Here is a 16,118-nt window from a genome sequence, read left to right as displayed (position 1 = left end):
TCACAGATAACACAGGACATAACCCAGCAGAGGAAGAGCGAGACGATAACACCAATGATGTATCATGCGCACTTCCCGAAGAAATGGCAAAGGCAGCAACATTCATGAAAAATAGGAAGGCTCCAGCGGAAGATGGATTTACAACAGAAATCATGAGACAAGCTGGGAAAGAAGCAGAGAAAATCATTGCAAAACTATCTACATGCTGATTAATAAACCAGAAAAATTCCAGAACAATGCCACACCGATGTAGTCCTAGGGTCGGTCTCACTCTCCTCACGAAAGTCCATTCTTTGCTGCATGTTCATATCATGGCTTGAAGGGCATCTCCCATCATTATGGACACTGTTGCACATCCCTGATCAGGGCCTTTATGGGTGTTACCATTCCTCATAGCTTATCCTTTGGCACAGATGTAAACTTTTTAAAGAAGTGTAGTGATACATCCTCTTCAGCCCTATGGTTTTATCAGTGTGGGGCCCAGGTGGCTTTCACTTTCCTGACTGACTTACTTTGTAGCGCACAAACAAAAAAGCAATGCACATTACAATTAAAACAACACAAAGCTAAAATGCTGATTGAGTTCCTATATATCATAATTGTAGCCCTTTTTCTGAACACCTTCCTAAGGGACTACTAGTGCTGTACTTAACCTGCGGCTCCAGGAGATATGAGCCTCCGCTAGCTGGGAGCCTGGGGTAAGAGTTCTAGCGCAGCGCCTCCACTTACCCAGGATCCCCGTTACGTAAGATCACCCTGGGCAAGAAACATACCAACAATGCGTGCAACCAAGTTTACTGTGCATAGGTAACCATATCTTACTCTCTACATAACATCATACATAACTTATATACTTATACTATACGCTGGAGTCCTTATAGCACGCGACTCAGCCGCATTCCTAGTGCAATTGTCCCGAATAGCAGTGGCTCTGCCACGCTCTATAGAGTGTTGTCCTTGCAAGAGGTTAGCTAATGTACTCAGTCCGCTAGCCACTTGCTAGTGTCACTACTAGAGTTATTTCTAAGGCGGGATCAGCGCCTGATGACCGGTGTTGGTGCACGTGAATTACAATTGTACCTTCCGGTCACGGCGGTGACCGGTGCCTCTCCGCAAAGGGTCCGTTGCTTCCGCTCGGATCCTCCGGACGTCGCGATGTCCAGCCATCTGATCCCAGATAACTGTTACTGTCCACAACTCCGTGCGCTGTCCCTAACTAAGGTGACAATTCTCTCCACTATCGGGCGTCCCTGCAGTACAGCAGCCTACTGTGACTCAGGGAAAACCTCCTATGGGTCTGGGGTAATAGTTGGCCTATGCAGGCGGGTCACGGACCCCCTGCACTTACACTACCTCCTTCTCGCTCGGTCCCGAGCTCCTCTCCTAGCGTGGTCTCTGCCCCCACGCTTCCTGTTCCTGTTTCCGTAATCCCCGCCCTCTCATTGGCTCCTAGCATCAGTCCCAGAGCTCGCGGGAGTTGCCGTCCATTATCAGAGCCTTTTCCTTATTGGCCTGTCGTTCGCGCGCTCCCCTTACGCATGCGCGACCTCACGACCTTGTCAGTGTCCTTTGCAATATTAAGCAAAAACATGGCGGCACCCTGTATACCGTGCCGTCGCGGAACCTGCCATACACACGCACCTGGTTTTAGCACACCCTTACATAATAATAACTGTTTACCTTGATTTGACATTTAAGAACAATAATTAAAATACTGTAATAGTATACAGTACTCTTTATTAGTTTAATATGGTTCATCTGAGTAAGGAAACCTCAGAACCTGTCTAATAAAGACATAATCAAAGCTAGGGTAAAAAGAATAATATTATTTTATGCTTATACCCCTGCCCAATAATAATTTCTCACAAGATTTGGTCTTAGGAAGTAACTTTTTGTTCCACCAAACAAAGCAGATCCTTCAAATATACCTGCATCATTCCTCTGTTCCTCTTGCAAAATCATTGGACCATGTGCTTCCCTTTGAAAGGCACATACAGTGGTTTCTGCTGGGCCTCTCCTACTTATCTTGAAGAAACGTTCAGTGCGACTTCTTTTTTTCTTGTCAGAGAATCTGCAGAATTCTAGGAATGGGATTACGCATTGCTAGGCAACTAAAACTATCACTTGTGAGCAGGGCCGGTTTAGAATGTTTCCGTCCATAGGCAAATACCTTTTCTCCGCCCTGGCCTCCACCTCCTGCAGCGTCCCAAAGTCACATGACGACATGTTTCCATGATAATGGGACGCCATATGATGTCACGTTTCATGGCAATGCATCGAAAGCGGGGTCTTTGTAACCATACCAGCAGCCCCTCTGAAATTTGCCCCCGCCCCCCTTGATTTCACCACCCTAAGCCTGGGCTTAGTAGGCCTTTGCGTAAATACAGGCCTGCTTGTGAGTACATTCACGTCCCAGACAGGTCTGCAACACAGCTTTTGTCTTTCATTATCTCTTAGCATTCAGTGCTTCCATTGCAGCCATGGATTCTGGGAAATTAAATGGAAATGAGTACTGAAACTTGTCCTGCATTTGTTGAAGCAAATTCTGAACCACATCATGTCCATTTTAATTTGGACCCCTATAAGCATATGAATGCCGTATTACACAGCTCTTCAACACAGATAGGGTTAAAGCAGTGCATAGCCATGCAATGACCTGGGAAGAAGCAACACCACTTTTGGACACTAGGTGGAAAAGTAAGACTGTGCTAAAATCAGATCATTCTAGGAGCATTTGCATGTCTCAGACAGGTCTGCAACCCTGTCTTTCCCCATTATCTCTTAGTAAACATTGCTTTCACTGCCGCCAAGGATTCTGGGTAATGAAATGCAAATGAGAATAATGTCACTCTTTACTCCTTCATCCATTTTAACATGGAACACAAAAAAACGTCTGCCTGCTGTATTACACAGATTATCAGCACAGCCTGGGCTAAAGAAGTGCACAGCCAGTTAACCTACTCACAGACAGCTATTTCAACCATTTTTTGATCATGTCCATGTTAAAATTTACAACCTATTTATCACAGCTGTTTTATGCTTTTACACTCATCAGTCCTGCAATGTGAAGCTGATAAAGGCTAAATGCTCCGCCCGTCTCGGTAACGCTACCACCATCAATAACCTGAGACCACATATATCGTTGGAAGAAAAATGGTCACAGTTGTATTTTTAAAGCATCTGTTATAACCCACCAGCCGAGACCCCGCACATGTTCCTGCACCGAGACCCCGCACGTGTTCCTGCACCGAGACCCCGCACGTGTTCCTGCACCGAGACCCCGCACGTGTTCCTGCACCGAGACCCCGCACGTGTTCCTGCACCGAGACCCCGCACGTGTTCCTGCACCGAGACCCCGCACGTGTTCCTGCACCGAGACCCCGCACGTGTTCCTGCACCGAGACCCCGCACGTGTTCCTGCACCGAGACCCCGCACGTGTTCCTGCACCGAGACCCCGCACGTGTTCCTGCACCGAGACCCCGCACGTGTTCCTGCACCGAGACCCCGCACGTGTTCCTGCACCGAGACCCGCACGTGTTCCTGCACCGAGACCCCGCACGTGTTCCTGCACCGAGCCCCGCACATGTTCCTGCACCGAGACCCCGCACGTGTTCCTGCACCGAGACCCCGCACGTGTTCCTGCACCGAGACCCCGCACGTGTTCCTGCACCGAGACCCCGCACGTGTTCCTGCACCGAGACCCCGCACATGTTCCTGCACCGAGACCCCGCACGTGTTCCTGCACCGAGACCCCGCACGTGTTCCTGCACCGAGCCCCGCACATGTTCCTGCACCGAGACCCCGCACATGTTCCTGCACCGAGACCCCGCACATGTTCCTGCACCGAGCCCCGCACATGTTCCTGCACCGAGACCCCGCACATGTTCCTGCACCGAGACCCCGCACGTGTTCCTGCACCGAGACCCCGCACGTGTTCCTGCACCGAGACCCCGCACATGTTCCTGCACCGAGACCCCGCACATGTTCCTGCACCGAGACCCCGCACATGTTCCTGCACCGAGACCCCGCACATGTTCCTGCACCGAGACCCCGCACATGTTCCTGCACCGAGACCCCGCACATGTTCCTGCACCGAGAACCCGCACATGTTCCTGCACCGAGACCCCGCACATGTTCCTGCACCGAGACCCCGCACATGTTCCTGCACCGAGACCCCGCACATGTTCCTGCACCGAGACCCCGCACATGTTCCTGCATCGAGACCCCGCACATGTTCCTGCACCGAGACCCCGCACATGTTCCTGCACCGAGACCCCGCACATGTTCCTGCACCGAGCCCCGCAAAACATCCCAACCGGCCCTGGGTGGGAATTCCGTTAGCTCTGACTTCCACCTCTGGAATACCCTTCCCTCTTGCTATTTGGCTGCTTGGGTGGGGACCCAGGCCCATTACCTGCCCCTGTAAGCCAGCCATACCCCACCATGGGGGAGAGGGGTCAGCCGACCCCCTAGCTCACATCCACCAGCCCGTCGCATTCCTTATGGAGCCGACGTCCCCATGCTGGAGCCTTCGCCTCCTCAAAATAGTTACGAAAACAGTTACAAGAAGTACTATTATACCCCTAGCAGTGCTCAGGACATTAGATGTCACACAGTGCGAGCTTCCTCTGCATCCATGTGTTAGAACGATGTATACAGGAGGGCCCCGGGCATGCGGCGAGTTCTGTTCTAAGGGACCGCCACAAAGCGAAAATCGCCGGAAAGTGTGACCGGTGATTTTTGGTGTGTGCGCTTGCGCAAACCAGCAATTCCCCCTTCTGCATGTGTGCACCCTCGGCAACCAGCCGTTCTGCACATGCGCACCCTCGCAAACTACCCGTTCTGCGCATGCGTGACCTCAGACTTCCCCATTCTGCGCATGCGCAGACATGGCGGCCCCCTTCTCGGTACCGCCGTATCAACGGATCGCCGAAAAGCGGGGTGCCGAGAAGCGGGGCTTTGATGTATACTGTTTCCTATTGTCTATTAATCACAAACGGGATTATGTAGTCAAGTCTCCCTGTTGAAAAACTGGTGTAAGGTTTGTGTACAAAAAAGTAGAAATGGGCAACACAGAGTGTTTAAAATGAGAACATTCCTTTATAATATCAAATCCCGAACCATGAGGCTAATAATCCCACATGTGGCTTCACTGGAAGAAGATGATATGCCTTTAAAGTTGGTGAAAATGCTCCCATCCAACAAATGGTTAAAATAAGCACTTACATAAAGCTGCCTGCAAACACTTACTTACTGTTATTGGTCCAAGTCTAAAGTTGACAAGTTCATGTTCTTCCCTTGTATTCGCCTCTTCATTTTTGTCAACGCCATCCTCCCTCTCTTTAGGAACGAGAAGAGCACAAACATTCCTCCCTTTCTCTGCTACTAATGGATAAATAAAAAAAAGCATCTGGGCTGGGTTTAACATTGAGGCTCCGGCTGCATAATTACTGTATCACCCAGAGCTGCACACACTGCGCCTAGAACCTCTCACAATGAGGTCCCTTCTGCAAGTTCTCTGTGTCCTCTCCACTCTGGCAGCAACAGGTAAGTTTGTTTCTATTGTGTTTTTGTGCCTTTTAACTCGTTGAAGGGGCAGATTACTAGAAAACGTTTATAACATAGGTGGTTATTCCCTTTGTTCTTGGAGCTGCACTTAAAAACTGCTGTATGATTTGTGCTCCGTGCAATAAAAAAAGTTGCTGAAAACTAGAAGCGTATGACATGAGATTAGAAGTTCCTGGTACCCTGTACAGGGTAATATTTCATTTGAATTGAGCATTGAATAGCCTATGTTAAAAAAACAAAATCTAGAATTTCATAATAATTTATTAGAGCTTAATGTACACTACGGTTCCTGAAGACAAGTCATTTTTATTTACCAAATAAAAAAAAACACTCACAATTAGTAATACTGTATATTAAAGAAAATGCAAACCGTGCAATCATTAATCGTAACAGTTACATAGTTATAGTTACATACAGTAGTAGATGAGGTTGAAAAATGACATACATCCATCAAGTTCAACCTATACTAAATTAAGATGACGGATACTTTATGCTATATTTGTACTTACAGTATATAGAGCCAGAGGAAGGCAAACAAAAAACCCTATTGAAATATCATCCAATGATATCTCATAAAGGGGAAAATAAATTCATTCCTGACTCCAAGAATTAGCAATCAGATTACTCCCTGGATCAACATTCTACCCATGTTTACTTATTTGGTATATCCCTGTATACCTTCCCTTTCTAAAAAGATGTACAACCTTTTTTTAACAAATCTATTGTATCTGCCTTCACAGTCTCCATGGGTAATGCATTCTATATTGTAACTGTCCTTACTGTAAAGAACCCTTTCCTTTGTTGCTGGGGAAATCTCCTTTCCACCAACCTGAAGGGATCACCCCGTGTCCTTTGTACTGCCCGTGGGATGAATAGTTCTTTTGAAAGCTCCTTGTCCCCAAATATATCCATATATAGTGTATATATCATATCCCCTCTTAGACGTCTCTTTTCTAATGTAAACAAATGCAATTTAGCTAGCCTCTCCTCGTGAATCAGATTATCCACCCCCCTTTATTAATCTAGGTAACAATAGTAAGTAGAAAAAGGAGCATAGCGATCATGGGAACTGAAGGGGACTGCCACCTATGCTCCTTTTTCTTCTTCCTATTGTTACTCCGATTCCACCACGCCGAGATGTCGGAATGTACTTACCTGTCATTACGGGTCCGTGAGTACCTTGTTTCATATATGTAGCTAACACAAATAGAGAAGTGAATCTCACAAGATCAATGCATCAGAGTTATCAAAGAGTGATAACGCGCTATTTTTAGCGCGAAACTGGTCAGAGGTTGCACTGTATACCACCATGATGTCTGCCAAGCAAGAAAAGTTATTTTTAACTGCACATCTTGCCTAAGCCCCAGATTTTTAGGAACTGCTGTGCGCCGTTTTTTCCTGCTTCTGGATCTCCCTTCGTTTTTCATATGATATGATTGACTTGAAGATTTGCTGCACATCAGCAGGATTGGATACTTGCTTATCACACTAGGGGTTCATTCTGGTCCTGGGTTCTGCTGGTGGGGCCATTTGTGGGGTTGTTGGCTATTCCCTTTTGCTCATCTGTCTCTGTACTCTGTGGATCATTTGGATCAATATCCTGCGGCAGCCTCAGTCTTGCTTACGGGCTCTCGACACCCTGTTTCCCTATAAGGGTATATAGTCCCTCCTGCTTCATTATTTCAGTCCAGGGGTTTGTAACACCTCATCTGAGGTCTTTTCTCTAATTTCTGCAATCCCTTTATTAATCTGGTGGCTCTTCTCTGCACTTTTCTAGTTCCATAATGTCTTTTTTAATGTTGGTGCCCAAAATTGTTCTCCCATGAATGTATTTGTTAAATGTCCTTTTTCACGCCTTTTCTATGGATTTACTCCAGCATAAAAGAATTCAGGATTCTTGTTGTTGCACACAAAAACAAAATGTTTATTTTGAAAATAATTACTTACATACAAAAATAGTAAGAATGGTAATGATGATGTTTCAAATATATTATGATATTCTTAATCTATTGTTGCCCAAAGTAACCTTCTTTCTGTTGATATTCTCTCCAGGTATTAACATGTCTTTCTCCTCTTCATGGTACAGCTCAATCCCGTTATAGCGCAGTTCTCGGGGGCCACCTGATCCGACCTCGCTATAACCGGGGTTGCGCTAATTAAAAAAAAAAAAAGCCGCTGTGCGCCCAATCGGGAGGAGGGAGGAGGGGGGAAGAGGTGGAGTGAGGCGCCAGCAACCCTACACGTCATCCAGAAGCCACCGTACTTCTCCCAGCATTCCCCCCCACCAGTGTTGCCAGGTCCGCAGGTTTCCCACACTCCCCTTGCACTTCCCCCATCAGCCTCACTTCCCCTAGCAGCACCACACCGATCCCAGCCCCACACCGATCCCGTCTCCAGTCCCGCACCAATCTCCCAGTCCCGCCACGATCCACCCCCCCAGCCCTGCACCGATCCCCCCCCAGCCCCGCACCGATCCCTGCCAGCAGCCCCACGATGCCCAAGCAGCTGACACCAAAGTTAGGGGATGTGGGGGGGGGGGGGGACTGTGTGCATGCTGTAAGTGTGTGCAGTGTGCTATGTGTGCACTGTGCTGTGTGTGCTGTGAGTGTGTGCAGTGTGCTGTGAGTGTGTGCAGTGTGCTGTGAGTGTGTGCGGTGTGCTTTCAGTGTTTGCAGTGTGTGCAGTGTGTGTTCAGTGTGTGTGTTCAGTGTGTGTGTGCAAAAAAAAAATGTTTTTTGTTTAAATATTCGGGGTCCACGCTCAAACCGCGTTATATGCGGATCCGCGTTATAGCGGATCGCACTCTAACGGGGTTGAGCTGTATTATCATTCTCCGGCCTGGTCTTCTGCCTTCCTCCTTCCTTTCCTAGCTTCACTGCCTCACTGAAGGACTTTTTATCCAAATTTGGTAATATCAAACAATGCAGAAGTAATAACAAATATTCAAGTCCAGGAACATTTGGGTAACACGGTCTCGTTTGAAATAAATTATCAAAAAACAGATTACTTGGGTTCAACAAAGACCTTAAACTTTAGAAAGGCAGATTTTAATACATTTAGGACTAATCTACAAGGAATAAATTGAGATGATGTGTTTGCAGGGGAAAATGTAGAAGATAAATGGGCAGTGTGACGGTGAAGGGGTTAACCAGGCTTATAATAAAGGTGAAGCCCACTTTGTTAACCCTGACCCGTGTGTTAGGGTCTTAGAGTGCCAGCTCTGGGACCCAGATGTCAAAAATCTATTACTGCAACTGTATACTGATTTTGCGACATTAAAGAAAGATGTGGTTTTTGCCTTTACTGGGATGCTGGGATCAGGTGATTTCTAGGCTGTAAGTTTCAGGGTGGGTTTGGCGGAGAAAGTCTTTGCAGAATGTGTCTATGTAGCGGGATTCCGGAGTTATGGGATACCCCAAAAGTTGTATCCGGAGATTGAGTGATATCTTCGGATACAGCTAAGCACATTATTCCACCAACCTCGGACCCTGGAAACGTTCTTACGACTCACCGCCAGAGTCCCTGCTGCAGTATCTTCCAGACAAGGTAAATGGGTATGAAGTTGTTAAAATATATCTGCAGGTATACACAGAGTCCTTAGAATAGCAGGGGTTCCCCAGTATAGCAGAAGTACCCACATACATGCCCAGGTATCCTGAGCCGAGAGTAGGGGTTCAGGAAGGTGCTCGAGCTAAGGTTATAAAGCTGAGCATGTTGCAGTGTTTTAAAAAGTTTTAAAGTATTTTTCTCATGTGTGCCAAGAATGAGGCTAGTGATTGTAGGGAATATATACACTCACTCCATTCATGACACCAGAATAGGAACTCATAACTTTTAGCACACAGAAGACAGGACACCATTTCTTTTATTAAACGGGTACAGTTTAATGTGTATAGATATTGATAACCTTTATATTAACTGAGGGCTTTCTAAGTCCTGGATTCCAGAAGACCCAGATGGCTACTAGTTGGTGCCTCTGTGTCTGTCCGGAGGCCGTACTTGAAAGGCTCAGAGATGCCTAGGTGTTAGGACAGGAGGGGCACTGTCGTTATTCTGGAGTACCCATATCCTGGCCTGACACAAGGCAAGCTAACACCATTTGCCCAAGATCCAGACTCTGGAGCCTCGCACCATGGGTGGCAAAGGGGCAGAGAAGAATATTTACCTGCCCCTGGGAAACACTCAGGTGTTTAAGAAACCCCGTCTAATGGTCTCGGATTGGTTGCTAGGGAAATTGATAAGGTTTTTTGATTGGGCTGCAGGGTTTCTGGGAATGAATACCACAAGTTTTAAAAACTCTGACATAGCCCAGATTTGGCAGATTCCAAGGAGATTCCAAGCGCCACACCAACAGCGCCACACCAACAGCGCCACACCAACAGCGCCACACCAACAGAGGCGAATTAACAGATGTCCAGGACTTTTTGTGAGTAACTACCGGTCATTGGAAAGTGCTCTAAAAAGGTGATCTGAAGGAATTTCGTTCCAGAAACGGATTTATTTGTTAACCCCATCCTCAGCAAGTATGTTAATCATGAATGGTGTAACTTTGTGTGTCTGTCTTTTATCTACTATATATTTGTGAAATCACTGTATGTCTGCGTCCCAAGGGTCAATCGCATTGGACCTTGGGCCTGTCACTCCTGCTCAGGCCATGCCCGCCCCCGCATACCTCTCATTGGCCTACGTCCAACACCAATGCCACACTGTCCCACCCCTCACTGACTCTCATTGGCCTGCGTCCAATGCCCGCCCCCGCACACCTCTCATTTGCCTGCGTCCCACCCCTCACTGACTCTCATTGGCCTGCGTCCAATGCCCGCCCCCGCACACCTCTCATTGGCCTGCGTCCCACCCCTCACTGACTCTCATTGGCCTGCGTCCAATGCCCGACCCCGCACACCTCTCATTGGCCTGCGTCCAACACCAATGCCCTAATACTTCCACACTGTCCCACCCCTCACTGAGTTTCTTTGCTTTTGCAACACCTAATCCTCTAATCCTCAACCTGCTCTGGGGCCACGCTTCACAGCTATCAAAACCTTCACGTCTGCTACCACAGACTGCCGAATCAGGTACAGCAGTGTTTCCCAAACTGTGCGCCGCGGCGCCCTGGTGCGCCGCGGCTTGGCTAGAGGGGCGCCGCGATCAGGGCCGCCAGCAGCGGGAAACAAGGGCTGCTAGCTCATTTAAAAAAAAAAAAAAAAAAACCTCTGAGGGGAAGCAGAGGAGCGGTCACGTGACCGCTCCCATCCAATGTGTGTGTGTGTGTGTGTGTGTGTGTGTGTGTGTGTGTGTGTGTGTGTGTGTGTGTGTGTGTGTGTGTGTGTGTGTGTGTGTGTGTGTGTGTGTGTGTGTGTGTGTGTGTGTGTGTGTGTGTGTGTGTGTGTGTGTGTGTGTGTGTGTAAAACGGCCTGCAGGGTGTGTGTGTGTGTGTGTGAGAAAAACAGGCTGCAGGGTGTGTGTGTGTGTGTGTATATATGTGTGGTGTGTGTGTATATATGTGTGGTGTGTGTGTGTGTATATATGTATATATGTATATATGTATATATGTGTGTGTATGTGTGGTGTGTGTATATATATATATATATATATATATATGTGTGTGGTGTGTATATATGTATGTGTGGTGTGTATATATATATATATATATATATATATATATATATATATATATATGTGTATGTGTGGTGTATATATATGTGTGGTGTGTGTGTGTGTGTATGTATGTATATATAGATATATATATATATATATATATATATATATATATATATATATATATATGTATGTGTGATATATATATATATATATATATGTGTGTGTGTGTGTGTGTGTGTGTGTGTGTGTATATATGTATGTGTGGTGTATATGGATGTGTGTGATGTGTGTGTGATGTGTGCGTGTGAATATATTTATCAAAGTTGCACAATGTTAATAAATAATTTATTCTCACATGTCTTTTTTTTTTTTTCATTTTTAAATTTTATATAATACACACACACACACACACACACACACACACACACACACACACACACACACACACACACACACACACCTACCAAGTGACAAACACACACAGTGATACCCGCCTACCAAGCGCGCTTGCTGTCTCCTCTGCCAGGACAGCGAAAAGCTCCTGGTAGAGCGAGCGGCAGCAAGCAAGAGCGAGCAGCAGCACCTAAGCGCTTACTATGTCCCAGGCCAGAGGAACTATAGCAGCGCTGATTACAGATGCAGGGGCTTTGTGCATCTGTTCAGCCCGGCTCAGCGACGCTGAGAGAGGGAGGCCCGGCGCGCACGCTGGAGGAGCAGCACCGGGAGACTGAGAGAGAGAGTGAGGTCAGAGAGAGAGTGATGTCAGAGAGAGAGAGAGAGTGATGTCAGAGAGAGAGAGAGAGTGAGGTCAGAGAGAGAGAGAGTGAGGTCAGAGAGAGAGAGAGTGAGGTCAGAGAGAGAGAGAGAGTGAGGTCAGAGAGAGAGTGAGGTCAGAGAGAGAGTGAGGTCAGAGAGAGAGAGTGAGGTCAGAGAGAGAGAGTGAGGTCAGAGAGAGAGAGTCAGGTCAGAGAGAGAGTCAGGTCAGAGAGAGAGACAGGTCTGAGAGAGAGAGAGTGAGAGAGAGTGAGGTCAGAGAGAGAGAGAGAGGTCAGAGAGAGAGTGAGGTCAGAGAGAGTGAGGTCAGAGAGAGAGAGTGAGGTCAGAGAGAGTGAGAGTGTGTGAGAGAGACACCAACTGCGCACTGCAACTGTTAGGTATGTATATACACCTTTGTTTTTACTTTGGGCGCCGCGTAAAAATCCTGATCGCCTTGGGGAGCCTTGAAAAAATTCTGATTGCCTTGGGGAGCCTTGAACCGAAAAAGTTTGGGAACCACTGAGGTACAGAATCTACACACAACGCACAAACACAGCACACACACACATTCACACAACACCAAACACTGCAGACTGCCTCTTCAAACCCCCCCTCCCCTCCACGCCACACATCTCCCTCCCGCAACCGGACCGCGAGGCCGCGGCCTCCACTCACACACCATGGCAACGATGTCCCTCCCCCTATCCCGCTACCTCACACAGTGTAGCTCCCGCGAACCGCACAGCACGCCACATCTCCTGCACCTCACACAGCTCCCTACCGCAACCGGACCGCGAGGCCCCCTACCCCGCTACACCATGCCACCAATGTCCCTCCCCCTATCCCGCTACCTCACACAGTGTAGCTCCCGCGGACCGCACAGCACGCCTCACATCTCCTGCACCTCACACATCTCCCTCCGCAACCGGACCGCGAGGCCCTCTACCCCGCTACACCATGCCACCAATGTCCCTCCCCCTATCCCGCTACCTCACACAGTGTAGCTCCCGCGAACCGCACAGCACGCCTCACATCTCCTGCACCTCACACATCTCCCTCCGCAACCGGACCGCGAGGCCCCCTACCCCGCTACACCATGCCACCAATGTCCCTCCCCCTATCCCGCTACCTCACACAGTGTAGCTCCCGCGGACCGCACAGCACGCCTCACATCTCCTGCACCTCACACATCTCCCTCCGCAACCGGACCGCGAGGCCCCCTACCCCGCTACACCATGCCACCAATGTCCCTCCCCCTATCCCGCTACCTCACACAGTGTAGCTCCCGCGGACCGCACAGCACGCCTCACATCTCCTGCACCTCACACATCTCCCTACCGCAACCGGACCGCGAGGCCCCCTACCCCGCTACACCATGCCACCAATGTCCCTCCCCCTATCCCGCTACCTCAAACAGTGTAGCTCCCGCGGACCGCACAGCACGCCTCACATCTCCTGCACCTCACACATCTCCCTCCGCAACCGGACCGCGAGGCCCCCTACCCCGCTACACCATGCCACCAATGTCCCTCCCCCTATCCCGCTACCTCACACAGTGTAGCTCCCGCGGACCGCACAGCACGCCTCACATCTCCTGCACCTCACACATCTCCCTACCGCAACCGGACCGCGAGGCCCCCTACCCCGCTACACCATGCCACCAATGTCCCTCCCCCTATCCCGCTACCTCACACAGTGTAGCTCCCGCGGACCGCACAGCACGCCTCACATCTCCTGCACCTCACACATCTCCCTCCGCAACCGGACCGCGAGGCCCCCTACCCCGCTACACCATGCCACCAATGTCCCTCCCCCTATCCCGCTACCTCACACAGTGTAGCTCCCGCGAACCGCACAGCACGCCTCATCTCCTGCACCTCACACAGCTCCCTACCGCAACCAGACCGCGAGGCCCCCTACCCCGCTACACCATGCCACCAATGTCCCTCCCCCTATCCCGCTAGCTCACACAGTGTAGCTCCCGCGAACCGCACAGCACGCCTCACATCTCCTGCACCTCACACATCTCCCTACCGCAACCGGACCGCGAGGCCCCCTACCCCGCTACACCATGCCACCAATGTCCCTCCCCCTATCCCGCTACCTCACACAGTGTAGCTCCCGCGGACCGCACAGCACGCCTCACATCTCCTGCACCTCACACATCTCCCTCCGCAACCGGACCGCGAGGCCCCCTACCCCGCTACACCATGCCACCAATGTCCCTCCCCCTATCCCGCTACCTCACACAGTGTAGCTCCCGCGAACCGCACAGCACGCCTCACATCTCCTGCACCTCACACATCTCCCTCCGCAACCGGACCGCGAGGCCCCCTACCCCGCTACACCATGCCACCAATGTCCCTCCCCCTATCCCGCTACCTCACACAGTGTAGCTCCCGCGGACCGCACAGCACGCCTCACATCTCCTGCACCTCACACATCTCCCTCCGCAACCGGACCGCGAGGCCCCCTACCCCGCTACACCATGCCACCAATGTCCCTCCCCCTATCCCGCTACCTCACACAGTGTAGCTCCCGCGGACCGCACAGCACGCCTCACATCTCCTGCACCTCACACATCTCCCTACCGCAACCGGACCGCGAGGCCCCCTACCCCGCTACACCATGCCACCAATGTCCCTCCCCCTATCCCGCTACCTCAAACAGTGTAGCTCCCGCGGACCGCACAGCACGCCTCACATCTCCTGCACCTCACACATCTCCCTCCGCAACCGGACCGCGAGGCCCCCTACCCCGCTACACCATGCCACCAATGTCCCTCCCCCTATCCCGCTACCTCACACAGTGTAGCTCCCGCGGACCGCACAGCACGCCTCACATCTCCTGCACCTCACACATCTCCCTACCGCAACCGGACCGCGAGGCCCCCTACCCCGCTACACCATGCCACCAATGTCCCTCCCCCTATCCCGCTACCTCACACAGTGTAGCTCCCGCGGACCGCACAGCACGCCTCACATCTCCTGCACCTCACACATCTCCCTCCGCAACCGGACCGCGAGGCCCCCTACCCCGCTACACCATGCCACCAATGTCCCTCCCCCTATCCCGCTACCTCACACAGTGTAGCTCCCGCGAACCGCACAGCACGCCTCATCTCCTGCACCTCACACAGCTCCCTACCGCAACCAGACCGCGAGGCCCCCTACCCCGCTACACCATGCCACCAATGTCCCTCCCCCTATCCCGCTAGCTCACACAGTGTAGCTCCCGCGAACCGCACAGCACGCCTCACATCTCCTGCACCTCACACATCTCCCTACCGCAACCGGACCGCGAGGCCCCCTACCCCGCTACACCATGCCACCAATGTCCCTCCCCCTATCCCGCTACCTCACACAGTGTAGCTCCCGCGGACCGCACAGCACGCCTCACATCTCCTGCACCTCACACATCTCCCTCCGCAACCGGACCGCGAGGCCCCCTACCCCGCTACACCATGCCACCAATGTCCCTCCCCCTATCCCGCTACCTCACACAGTGTAGCTCCTGCGAACCGCACAGCACGCCTCACATCTCCTGCACCTCACACATCTCCCTCCGCAACCGGACCGCGAGGCCCCCTACCCCGCTACACCATGCCACCAATGTCCCTCCCCCTATCCCGCTACCTCACACAGTGTAGCTCCCGCGGACCGCACAGCACGCCTCACATCTCCTGCACCTCACACATCTCCCTCCGCAACCGGACCGCGAGGCCCCCTACCCCGCTAAACCATGCCACCAATGTCCCTCCCCCTATCCCGCTACCTCACACAGTGTAGCTCCCGCGGACCGCACAGCACGCCTCACATCTCCTGCACCTCACACATCTCCCTACCGCAACCGGACCGCGAGGCCGCGGCCTACACTCACACACCATGGCAACGATGTCCCTCCCCCTATCCCGCTACCTCACACAGTGTAGCTCCCACGGACCGCACAGCACGCCACATCTCCTGCACCTCACACAGCTCCCTACCGCAACCGGACCACGAGGCCGCGGCCTACACTCACACACCATGCCACCAATGTTCCTCCCCCTATCCCGCTACCTCACACAGTGTATGACAACACATCAAGGTGGAACAGGCAAAACATTTCTCATAAATTTACTCCTTGCAGAAATAAGAATGCACAATCATGTTGCACTTGCACTTGCATCATCTGGCATTGCAGCCACTCTTAT

At 50.9% G+C, this 16,118-nt stretch overlaps 1 protein-coding gene across 1 annotated transcript in view; it reads left to right on the top strand.

The window, feature by feature from the left end:
• Positions 1-5,326: 5,326 nt before the first annotated feature.
• LOC142497883 (phospholipase A2 inhibitor NAI-like) overlaps positions 5,327-16,118 on the top strand; it is a 33,817-nt gene continuing 23,025 nt past the window's right edge. Inside the window, exon 1 of the mRNA XM_075606283.1 lies at positions 5,327-5,548. Coding sequence (XP_075462398.1) covers positions 5,497-5,548 — 52 coding nt within the window. The 5' untranslated portion in view covers positions 5,327-5,496. The remainder of the gene's footprint in view (positions 5,549-16,118) is intronic.

The sequence above is a fragment of the Ascaphus truei genome, chromosome 6 (assembly GCF_040206685.1).
Source record: "Ascaphus truei isolate aAscTru1 chromosome 6, aAscTru1.hap1, whole genome shotgun sequence".
Classification (NCBI taxonomy): domain Eukaryota; kingdom Metazoa; phylum Chordata; class Amphibia; order Anura; family Ascaphidae; genus Ascaphus; species Ascaphus truei.
Note: the sequence above shows the minus strand (reverse complement) of the source record. Positions and strands in the feature narration are given on the sequence as shown.